Raw genomic sequence first — 12,069 nt, forward strand, 5'->3', positions numbered from 1 at the left:
CTGTCTCCGTGACGGTGCTGATGCTCTCTGTCGCCTTCCTGTTGATTAATCTCTTCGCACCTTCCGCCAATGCAGAGGCTCCCGCTCCTGCTCCCTCGTCCGATGGTAAGATCTCGGCCTTTTATTCTTTCTTTTTTTCTGCTTTTTCGGACATTAAAGTTCTGTTCGGTTCGGTTCATTAGGGGATTCGTCACGGGATTTATAACAGGATTGAAGGAATGTATCTTGATGTTGCAGGCACCGCCATCGACCAAGGGATAGCATAAGTGCTCATGTTCCTGGCGCTGGCTTTGACCTACCTCATCCATCCCCTGGACGCCTTCCCTTACAATCTTTTCTGAGCTGCTGGAGATCCGTTATCCGTTTCTTGACAGAGACTATCAGTTTCTTGACAGAGACGAAAGAAAGGGCCTGGATTTGTATAATAGATGGAATTTGAGCATCGGATTTACGTTAGATGACGATGTCGTGCCTGGCAGATCCGAAGGGTTTATTTTTGGCTGCTATTTGATTTTTCTATTACTATTTGTTTTAGGTATTTGGCAATCTTTCTGATTTTTGACAGACACTCTGTAATCTTCACAATTTTTTGGCTTTGTGAATGCTATACTAAGTCTTTCGGACTGCTTTTGCTCCATTCTTGTTTAATATGATTGGGTGATTTTACTAATCCGCTAAATGTGGCGGTTATTTACGGGGTGTTGCTTCATGAGTTTTCCTATGCGGTATCTCAACTTAAAATGCAGCTTGGCACTAATTTGATCAAATTGTCAATGTTTTTGTGGCAAGAGGAAGCAAACAATTTATCGGCAGAGAGGTTTCTTGGGATAGTGGGGAGTTTCGAAACTTTGAAGGAACTTGACATTGGACTTTGGCCATCGCTTGAAAAGATGTTGGTTCCTTTCTACAAGCTACTCGAGAGACTTCCCAATCTCGAGCGTTTGGAGGTTCGTTGCATGTCTATTCGGGTAAGGAATTCATTTTTATGCTAATTTCTTCTTACTCTTATTCTCATTATGCATGTATAATGTTAAAGCCTTGCTTCCCATGGTATGATGACAATATGGAGTCCAAAGCTGTGTTGTGTATTTATGTGCATCGTGGGCAAACTGACCCGCTCTTTATTTATGTGCATCGTTGGTGTGCATCAGCAAAGGCTAGGGCTAAAATCTCATCTAGGGCAGAGTTGACTGATATGCTTTCTAATTTAATGCAGGAGCTAGCCAGAGATCCAGTACCAGCACGCTTAAGCATTCTGTTGATTAATCTTCAATTCTTAGGGGTAGATTTAGTTCAATTAGATGATAGGGAAATCGTCGTGGTAGGTTGCTTGCTTCAGATTACTCCTTCTCTTAAAATTATGGACTTCAGCTTACCAGAGGAATATGCGAAGACACAGTATATAAAGTTTTTGGAAAGGATATCGGAATTGGGGAGAGCTTCCACGCAGATAAGGATACACAAAGAGTGGTACCATAGGAGCCGCTGAAAGATACTCACTTCAGTAACCGTTGATTAAACATAAAATAATGGAAGATACATATTCATATATTTTATTTTACAGTGTTCAAATGTATTTCAGAGGAATTTCCTTCTCGAGGTTTACTGTTTGAACAATTGATGGTATTCACTGTGTAGGCTTTCGTAAATCACAGTATTATATATCGAATGGACATGATTTTCAGACATCGATAACAATTGTATCAGCGTGAATATAATTGTAATTTAGGCGTTCAAAGCTTTGACTAAGAAGAATTTGTTAAACACAATGGGCATTAATACTAAAAAAAAATTTCTATTATTCTTCATCCTACAGTATTAGATGAGAAACCCAGCTTGTGTTAGACTGAGGTGCCATAAATGGACAAGTTCCTCATTCTCATGTTATCCATGATGATGAACCAGCCCATAGATGGATAAATTTTACATTATCTTGGAGTTTCAAGTTACCAGCTGCTTGTGTGCAGTGTCTCAAGTATTGTAATTTCTTTTATTACACTAAAATATGGAATGTATTGTAATTTCTTTTATTACACTAAAATATGGACTGCTTTTGCTCCATTCTTGTTTAATATGATTGGGTGATTTTACTAATCCGCTAAATGTGGCGGTTATTTCATTTCGTTTTTCTTTTTCTCACTAAACTGGATTTGCTATGCTGAAGTGCACTTCTGTAATCTAATGTTTAATTGTTTAATATGATTGGGTGATTTTACTAATCCGCTAAATGTGGCGGTTATTTACGGGTTGTTGCTTCATGAGTTTTCCTATGCGGTATCTCAACTTAAAATGCAGCTTGGCACTAATTTGATCAAATTGTCAATGTTTATGTGGCAAGAGGAAGCAAACAATTTATCGGCAGAGAGGTTTCTTGGGATAGTGGGGAGTTTCGAAACTTTGAAGGAACTTGACATTGGACTTTGGCCATCGCTTGAAAAGATGTTGGTTCCTTTCTACAAGCTACTCGAGAGACTTCCCAATCTCGAGCGTTTGGAGGTTCGTTGCATGTCTATTCGGGTAAGGAATTCATTTTTATGCTAATTTCTTCTTACTCTTATTCTCATTATGCATGTATAATGTTAAAGCCTTGCTTCCCATGGTATGATGACAATATGGAGTCCAAAGCTGTGTTGTGTATTTATGTGCATCGTGGGCAAACTGACCCGCTCTTTATTTATGTGCATCGTTGGTGTGCATCAGCAAAGGCTAGGGCTAAAATCTCATCTAGGGCAGAGTTGACTGATATGCTTTCTAATTTAATGCAGGAGCTAGCCAGAGATCCAGTACCAGCACGCTTAAGCATTCCGTTGATTAATCTTCAATTCTTAGGGGTAGATTTAGTTCAATTAGATGATAGGGAAATCGCCGTGGTAGGTTGCTTGCTTCAGAGCACTCCTGCTCTTAAAATTATGGACTTCAGCTTACCAGAGGAATATGCGAAGACACAGTATATAAAGTTTTTGGAAAGGATATCGGAATTGGGGAGAGCTTCCACGCAGACAAGGATACACAAAGAGTGGTACCATAGGAGCCGCTGAAAGATACTCACTTCAGTAACCGTTGATTAAACATATAATAATGGAAGATACATATTCATATATTTTATTTTACAGTGTTCAAATGTATTTCAGAGGAATTTCCTTCTCGAGGTTTACTGTTTGAACAATTGATGGTATTCACTGTGTAGGCTTTCGTAAATCACAGTATTATATATCGAATGGACATGATTTTCAGACATCGATAACAATTGTATCAGCGTGAATATAATTGTAATTTAGGCATTCAAAGCTTTGACTAAGAAGAATTTGTTAAACACAATGGGCATTAATACTAAAAAAAAAATTCTATTATTCTTCATCCTACAGTATTAGATGAGAAACCCAGCTTGTGTTAGACTGAGGTGCCATAAATGGACAAGTTCCTCATTCTCATGTTATCCATGATGATGAACCAGCCCATAGATGGATAAATTTTACATTATCTTGGAGTTTCAAGTTACCAACTGCTTGTGTGCAGTGTCTCAAGTATTGTAATTTCTTTTATTACACTAAAATATGGAATGTATTGTAATTTCTTTTATTACACTAAAATATGGAATGTATTGTAATTTCTTTTATTACACTAAAATATGGACTGCTTTTGCTCCATTCTTGTTTAATATGATTGGGTGATTTTACTAATCCGCTAAATGTGGCGGTTATTTCATTTCCTTTTTCTTTTTCTCACTAAACTGGATCTGCTATGCTGAAGTGCACTTCTGTAATCTAATGTTTAATTGTTAGCGAAAGAGATTAGTAAGCTTAACACTGTGGTTCTGCAAAATTCACTGTAAATCAATTGAACTGGAGGGTTAGTAAAGGGTTATTGTTGCATCAGATACACTAACTAAACTGTGAGTTAAATGCATTAAGTTTTAAAGGTTTCAACTTACTTTCAAGTGTTTTCTAAATTAAATTTTGATTATTTTAAACTTGTCTAACCTCCCTGGAATGTTACCATGCTCATCTCTAAACACCCCCTGCCCCGCAAGGCCTATATTGCCCTTGGATCTCCTATCAAAACAGAATTTACTCAATGCAGAGCGACTCCAAGTCTGGATGCAGCCTGCCATTTATGCAAAAACTACTTTCCTGAATTGTAGAAGATTTTATAAGTAATTTTGAGATGATAATATATTAAGTTTGACTGAAGAAATGAAATAATTGACCTCGTTGACAATGTATAGTGTTTTACAAAGTGGGCATGTCAATTGCGAGGACTTTTGCTCGCTGTACTGTTAATAATTATAAAATCATTCATAATGGTTTCTTTGACTGGAATTGTTGTGTAAAATTCTTCTCTGTTGTGGAATCAGGGATAGGTGCTACTTTGAACGCAGGCAAACCCAAGAAGGGTTCGATAGTAGCAGTATTTGGCCTGGGGGCTGTTGGGCTTGCTGTAAGTACTAATAACAAGTGCCCTCTTTATGTTCCACTGTATGCATATTAGTATATGTTGCAGTTTTAAAGTCCTCAAACCTTTTTCTAGGGACTATTCTGTTCACTTCCCCTACCTGCATTTTCATTGGGACCAATATGATGAGGGTAGAGTTTAATTATATGTTAGCCTTCTGACCCAAGTTTAACTACGCAGGCTTGTGAAGGTGCAAGAATTGCAGGAGCTGCTCGAATAATTGGAATCGATTTCAATAATGAGAGATATGAACGAAATAATTGTATATTTCCCACTTCCATTATTGGAAAATCTGTGTACATATGTTGATATGTTGACTTGTAGAATTGCCTTTTTAACCCTTTCTTGTAAACTTTCCTTTCTCAGCAAAACAATTTGGAGTAACGGAATTTATAAACCCTAAAGAGTACGAAAACCTATTCAGCAGGTACGTTGAGCTACCCAAAATGATCATCAAACTCTCTCCCAGATCAGAGTATTGGTTGCTTTTGACTAGTGTGGTACTTTAGTACTTAGGTGGGGGAGATTTTAAGTTTTCGCATGGAGTGCACTCATTCACCATCCATTCAAAGCAGTGTAGACTCTTAATTTCCAAACACTTATAAAAAATGTTTACAGGTAATTGCGGAAAAAACTGATGGAGGGGTGGACTGCAGCGTCGAATGCACAGGGAGTATTGAGGCCATGGTTCAAGCTTTGGAATGCTGCCATCATGTACTAGCTCTTGGTTTCCTTTGGTTTAAGATACATCAATCATTTCAATTCTAAGCTGTAGCTTTAAAGTTTAAACTGATTGCTTCGATTTAATTAAGAAAATGCAGGCAATGCATATGTTTGATATCAGAGTTCTGTTTTTGCAGGGTTGGGGTGTAGCCGTTTTAACAGGGGTCCCTCGTTCAGACGCAGTCTTTAAAACGAATCCTGTAAACTTTCTGAGCGAGAAAACGTTGAAAGGAACCTTCTTTGGAAATTATAAGCCTCGTACTGATTTGCCAGGCCTTGTAGAGATGTATTTGAATGGGGTAAGACTTCATAACATAGTTGTAACAGCTTATTCAAACCATAATTGTAGATAATACTGTGTGGTCATATTTCCCAGTTGTTTTTTTTTGTCCGTACCATGACGGGAGCAATCTATGCTTATCATATCTAATTAGAGTTATAATTACGGTTTTAATCTTTCCTTCCTTGATTGTTAAATTTGCAGGAGCTTGAACTGGATAAATTTGTTACAGACAAGGTTTCTTTTGCTGACATCAACAAGGCATTTGATCACATGCTTAAAGGAGAGGGTCTGAGAACTGTAATTAAAGTCATCCAGGATTAGTGACAAATATGAACACAGTTGGAATATCTCCAATGTTATGAAGGCATGCTGAACTATTTCAAATTGTTATGTGATTAATGTCGTGGCTTTTATGTGTAACTATGGTATGCAATTAAAGTCCTGGAAAGCATGTAAACAGTTATAATAATTTTAGGGTAAGTATGATGTTTAAGTTTTGACATTGCTTCCAAAACAGCCATCCAAAAGGTCATTACTATAATAGCTTGATTAGAAATAGATTGAATGAGAAGGTCCAGATGGGGTATTCAATCATCTCCATCCATCTGTTTTGCATCCTCAGTGCTTACTTGAACAATATATCAGCCTTCATATTTATCCCTTGCAGACATGCTGAAAAGATAATGACATGGAATTTTTCCTTGCTTCTCTGATTCCGTCCAATGATGGGCCAGCTGCAAATTTTCCTGATTGAAATTTCCATTTGACCTCTCTGCAATGTGTTTGGAATCTCTTATCACCTGTAGACAATTTAAACCTTTCTCTATTGCTATTTTCAGAATCTACCAAAAAGCATAAAGTTCTGCTCTGTTGTTTGATCCATCTCCTACAGCTCTGCTTTGAAACTGATCTCGTAATTGTCTCTTAAAGTAATGCCTCATGATCCACAATAGCTGGGATTACCTTGACAAGCCTCGTTGAAATAACTCCACACTATTGTTATATATATATCTGGGGATCTTAGTATTATTTGTTTCTTTTCCTTTAAAGGTGGTTGTGTCCCTTAATATGCATATCTATTCTTGTGTCAAACTTGATTAGGAATAACATCTTTGTTTTGAATTCTTTTCATTTCTTGCTAGCCAAATAGCTTAAGTCACTGTACAAGGACAGTCTGATGCCCACATGTAGTTAATACAGAATGTATTTTGAAAACTAGGATTTAGCTTTGTAGTGCTTGAATCATCATTTCATGTTGGTTTTCATTTGTTAGTAGCCAGATCATTTCTCTTACAATATGATTGTAATATCTTTTGTTTCTCTTACAATATGATTGTAATATCTTTTGTTTCTCTTCTGTGGGAAATTTTGTACAGGAGTTCAAACAATGTATATAAATAGAAAGATGCAGAAAATGACAGTCAAATTTTGTACTCAGAATTATGACAAGAAAGCCCCTGTTGGGTTTGTGAGGAAAGAGAGCTTCAACACCAGTTCTGTCTCCAACCGCCAAGATGATCAGTACGCTACTAACATGTTTAGTGAAGAATTTCTGCTATTCTCTTGTAATCTATAGGCCCCCAAAGCTCCTCATAGATGAGAATATTTGCAGGATGTTAATATTGTTGTAAGTTTGTAGTAGTTGTGGAATGACTTACTTTTGTGCTGCTTCTCATCTTCAACAACAAGAGTTTCTGTGGTGAATAAGCAGAATCCATGTCCTGCCTTGTGAAGCAGCTCTCCACTGTGATAGCGTTCTTTGTAATGTCTCTGATAAATCCTTTAGACTTCTATTTCATTCTGTAATATGATGGGATTCACTCTACAAGATTAGGGGATTCACTCTACAGAGTCCATGTCATACCTTCTGAATCAGCTCTCCACTTATGTTAATTTTCTCTGTAATTACCCTAATAAATCCTATATAATGAGATTTCATTTTGTAATATGATGGGATTTCACTCTACAAGATTGGTTTCAGTTTTACTTGTATTGTGGTATATGAAATTTCTCAGTTTTACTTGTAATAGGATGGGATTTCATTCTGTAATATTAGGGGATTTCCCTCTGCAATATTTGCTACTAAATTTTACAATTCCAAATTAATAATCCTATCAGCCTCTCTTTGTACCTTTTGGGACAATTGCTAGTTTATATTTTCACAAATTTCAGAAAATGTTAAATTTATTTTTATATTAAATATCCTATTTAAATAATAAAATATTATCATCTTACCCAACAAAAATTATTTAAATATTATCATCTTACCCAACAAAAAAAACCATAAGAAAATAAATAAATAAATAAATTATCTCCTTTTAAATGCAAGTTTGATGAGCCTGTTCAACAATATGTAATGCTGCAACCAGTCACATTAGAGTTCATCCAATTTAATTTCATTTCAAATCTGACGACCTATCTTCTACGGACCCACCATTAAATTATTAGCCAACCCACCATTAAATTATTAGCCGGATGTATAAAGGTGAATATGAACAACACCTTATTTTGCGGTAATGAAGGATGACTGATACCATGATAATAAAACTACTTTCTGCATCGAATTTAATTTAATTGATATAAAAAATGCTCGTTTAAAAGGTAATAATTTTGCTGGGAAAACACTAAAATAATTTTGGCTTTACATTGAGAATTGAAGAAATATTTGAAAAGCGTAGTTATAACTGTTAAATTTATTATAAAAATTAATTTTTTTTTGACGATGCTAAATTTATTTCTGCCATAAAAAAACCAATTTAAACCCTGCCCCATTGAAATTTCTTAAAAATATTTTCCCATCATTCCAAGCAGAAATTCATACTCCAGGCCAAATTGTAGCCTCTGTAAACACCGCCATATAAAAATCACTTCACGGTTTTCCATTCGACAATTCCACCGTTTTCTTCGTGTGGCCCCGTTCCTTCCTCGCTTTCTTTCAACGGCCCCAACTTTTTCAAAAGAGTAGTCATCCTCGGTGGGGTGGGATGCGTTGGATCCACTCATCAGTTGTATGGCACACAGGATATATACATAATAGAAGTGCGATATTCTGGTATGGCGCACAGCAAATACGAATTATTTGTGCACATAGGATGGCCTAGTGTACCGGAATTAGGCCTGCTCAAACCAGCTGTGCCACAGGGTTTTCATTGGTTGATAATGACGTGCTTCTTCCTGCAATTCATATTTACTGTATGAAGTTTTGAACGGAGGCCGCCGACTCTATGTAAGGTACTGTATCTTCTGAGTGCACTGTACATTTACTGCTTTATCAAATTGCTACCAATAATCAAGTAACAAACTTTAAACAAGTACCACTGAAGAATTTTTATTTAAACTGCCTTTCTCCTCTTGCTATTCCAGCTCCTTGCAGTGTTACTACTGCAATTAGATGTGGAGAACCAGCTTAGATGGGTTACTGCAATTGCCAACCTTGCTGGTTGGTGTGCCATTCTTTCAGCACCTCAATGTTTCCTAGCCACTGTAGAGCTTGATGACTATTGCTACACAAGTTAAGGCCTCATCATTGCCTTAATTTTTCTATTAGTGGTCATCAAGCTCTTACAACGGCCAGACAACGTTGCAGACTCAAAGAATGGCAGTCTAACAGGCAAAAACTGGCTGATTACTGAAACCCATCCAAGCCGGTTCTCCAGATCTTTATCTCTAGCAGGGTTTTTTTGGAAACTGTAGAAATCAGAGGGCAGGAATGGTAGCAATCAGGCTATTGTTGAGGTTTGTATTGAGCACAGTGAACAAATTATATTGATTCTGATTCTAGTTCTTGGTGCCACCTAGCTAAATTATTATTACTAATTCCTCTTGACATTTTCAATGCAGATTCAATGTCGGGATAGTGGTTGTCACCGTCATACTGTGCACTGTGCCAAGTAGCTGAAGTATATGAAATCGGAATTGAAAATGGAGGATCAAGAATATCATTTGCTAAAAGCAAGATGGATCACAAATTCCAGTCTGAAAAGTCAAAATGTACACTCGGCTTCTGAGATTCCAATACAGAATACAGGTTTTGATATCTGAATTTCAAAATATTATATTTTCTCATATTTCTCATCAATTTAATGATGAAGCATAACGTATCCACGAAGGTATTTGAATTGAGGAAGGAATTATGTCAGAATCAAGATATTACAACTAAAAGATCATTACAGATTTAATGGGTAATTTTGGAATGGTAAAAATTATGACTTTGACATATGATCGGTTATAGTTTACAGCGGGTATAGTGCTTATCTCTGATGTGCAGATAATTATATGAATCTGTAAAAATTCATTTTGATTCAATATCAATATTGAATAATAATAACAAGGAGCTAGAATTTTTTTGGTGAAAAAAAAAAGATTGCACTTTCAAATGAGAAGATATTTGGAGTTTGGTTGTATCTGAGTTGGGATCAATTTCAATGTTAAATGGAAGATTTAACTGCTTATTTAAGATACTACAACCAAAATTGTATGAGGATTTAATCTTCAGCAGAATATTGATCTGCTTATTTAGAATACAATACTCTAACCAAAATTGTATTGTATGAGGTTGCCAAAAATACATTATAAAAAAATAATTTATAGACATTCTGTTTGTTTCAAGAAACAAAGTCTGGTTATTCAATTTTTTTTGAAAATTCAATGGTTGTGTCGATTTTTCCAATGGCATATTCTTGACAGTTGTTCAGGTTCTCTACCACTGAAAGTACAGGAAAATGTAAGCACATGGATGTCAATAAAATAATTGATGGTTTTATAGTTCTTTAGCTTTTATTTTAGTTTTGGGTACAATATTAATTTTCATGTGGATTGGCTTTGTATTATTTCAGTTTTATTCGTGAGAATACTTCAGTTTTTTTCTTTCTATCAGGTCCAATTTTCCTTTGATGTTAAAGTGTATTGATTTTGTATTATTTTAATTTTATTAGAAATTTTAGTAGGAAAAAATATTATTTTTAAATAATTTTTAAAAATCAAAATAAATTTTAAAAATTGTAAAGATAATAACCACTGTACTTGTTCTGGATAATTTATTGTTTTTTAAATTTGCAAAGTTTTTCTTTGGAAAATTTTTTGCTTTTTAAGTTTGCACATTTTTTTGAGGAATTAAATTATTTAAAATAAAATAAATAATAAAATATTTAAGCCACTTAAAAAGGATGGGAATGAGGGGCTTGGTCATCTTTTTCTTCACAATAACTCTCACACAGTATATTCTATACTTCATGAAATTTATTAGTTATCTATTATTAAGTATATTTCATATTCTATTAGATATATTCGTTATCCGAAATAAATAGGTTAGGTAACGTCATAATGTTTGATTAGTGTTAATATTTTAAAGCTTTGAATTTTTATTTACTAAATGGTATAGAATCCTTCTACAGAAGCCCAAGTTCATCAAAAGTGGATTTTCGTTTAACAATTTGGGAATATAAAACTAATAGAACTATTATTTTTTTTATAAAATATTTAAATTAAATATTTAATTATATTATTTAAGTTAATTTAAATTATAATATTAATATATTATTATATTTTATTTTAAATGGTTCGGTGAATCATTCATTAATTTCACTATTTGAATTCAAGTTTTTAAAGATATCGTGTAACAAATATTATTAAATTATGAAATAGCGTATTCAAGTTTTTAAAGATATAGTGTAACAAATATTATTAAATTATGAAATAGTGTATGTAATGTAATAGTTGAATACATGTTACTTGTTTAGTTTCCCAAGTGATAAATTAATAGCCAAATTTTTTTTACTATATAAAATTAAAAGTAATAAATACTATTTATAAGATTAAATATAAAATGAATTGTTAAAAAAAAAATATTTAAATTAATAACAAATAATTGAAAAAGTCAAAAATAGGATTATTTTTAATTTCTATGTTATAAATATCATTTTCAATATTTATTATTATTATTTATGTTTTATTTTTCTTTAATAAATGGGAAGAATATTCATAAACATTTTTAAAATATTATTTCAACTTTATTTATCTCTAATAATGTGTAGAATATTAAGGGGTAGCAGGAGGAGGAGGGGGAGGAGGAGGAAGAGGGATTATTTTTAATCTTGAAGGGAAAATCATTGCCAAATACTCTTAGGGGTTTGTTAGGAAAACCAATAATCAATCAGAAATGCACGGCCTATTATTGGATCTATCTCTAGCCCATGAAATGAGAATTTCAGATCTTACAATCTTAGTCGACTCTCTAATCACTATTCAACATCTGATCAATGGTTCACATTCTAAAGATAATCTCCTTAATCTTTTCCTCATAAGGATAAAAAGTCATTTGAGTCTCTTTTACTCAAAACCCCTCTACCATATCCTTAGAAGCCAAAAATCAGAGGTTGACCATCAAGCCAATCCAGACTTCCTTCTAGAAGTCGATCAAAAGATGTCAATGGTCACAAGGACTGACACATTATTCCCTAATCCCTCCCATGAAATCTCCCTATCCTATGCTACCCCTCTTTCACCAGCCTTACGTGAATAAGCCAAGACATAATCTACAAATAAAAATCAAATTCTTAAATTCCACTCAAGTTGGCTTTGTGGCACATGATGAAATCTTGAAGCATGTGTGG

The 12,069-nt window shown here is 34.4% G+C and overlaps 1 protein-coding gene and 1 pseudogene across 2 annotated transcripts; both read left to right on the top strand.

Annotated features, from left to right (window-relative positions):
- The first annotated feature begins 740 nt into the window (after positions 1–740).
- LOC149180021 (uncharacterized) lies at positions 741–3,274 on the top strand. The gene is made up of 4 exons (XM_089413734.1): positions 741–968; positions 1,217–1,321; positions 2,296–2,517; positions 2,766–3,274. Exons 1-4 carry the CDS (start codon positions 741–743, stop codon positions 3,036–3,038), a joined length of 828 nt encoding a protein of 275 aa, XP_089269860.1. The 3' UTR covers positions 3,039–3,274.
- Positions 3,275–3,933: 659 nt separating this feature from the next.
- On the top strand, positions 3,934–7,251 carry LOC149180022 (alcohol dehydrogenase class-P-like; annotated as a pseudogene). Its single transcript, XR_016256890.1, has 7 exons — positions 3,934–4,437; positions 4,633–4,714; positions 4,819–4,879; positions 5,071–5,166; positions 5,313–5,474; positions 5,660–5,822; positions 6,835–7,251. The product of XR_016256890.1 is annotated as an alcohol dehydrogenase class-P-like (transcript).
- Positions 7,252–12,069: the final 4,818 nt, after the last annotated feature.

Source organism: Pinus tabuliformis, chromosome 3_2, assembly GCF_031772625.1.
Source record: "Pinus tabuliformis cultivar Carrire ecotype Pingquan chromosome 3_2, CPIR1, whole genome shotgun sequence".
Lineage (NCBI taxonomy): Eukaryota > Viridiplantae > Streptophyta > Pinopsida > Pinales > Pinaceae > Pinus > Pinus tabuliformis.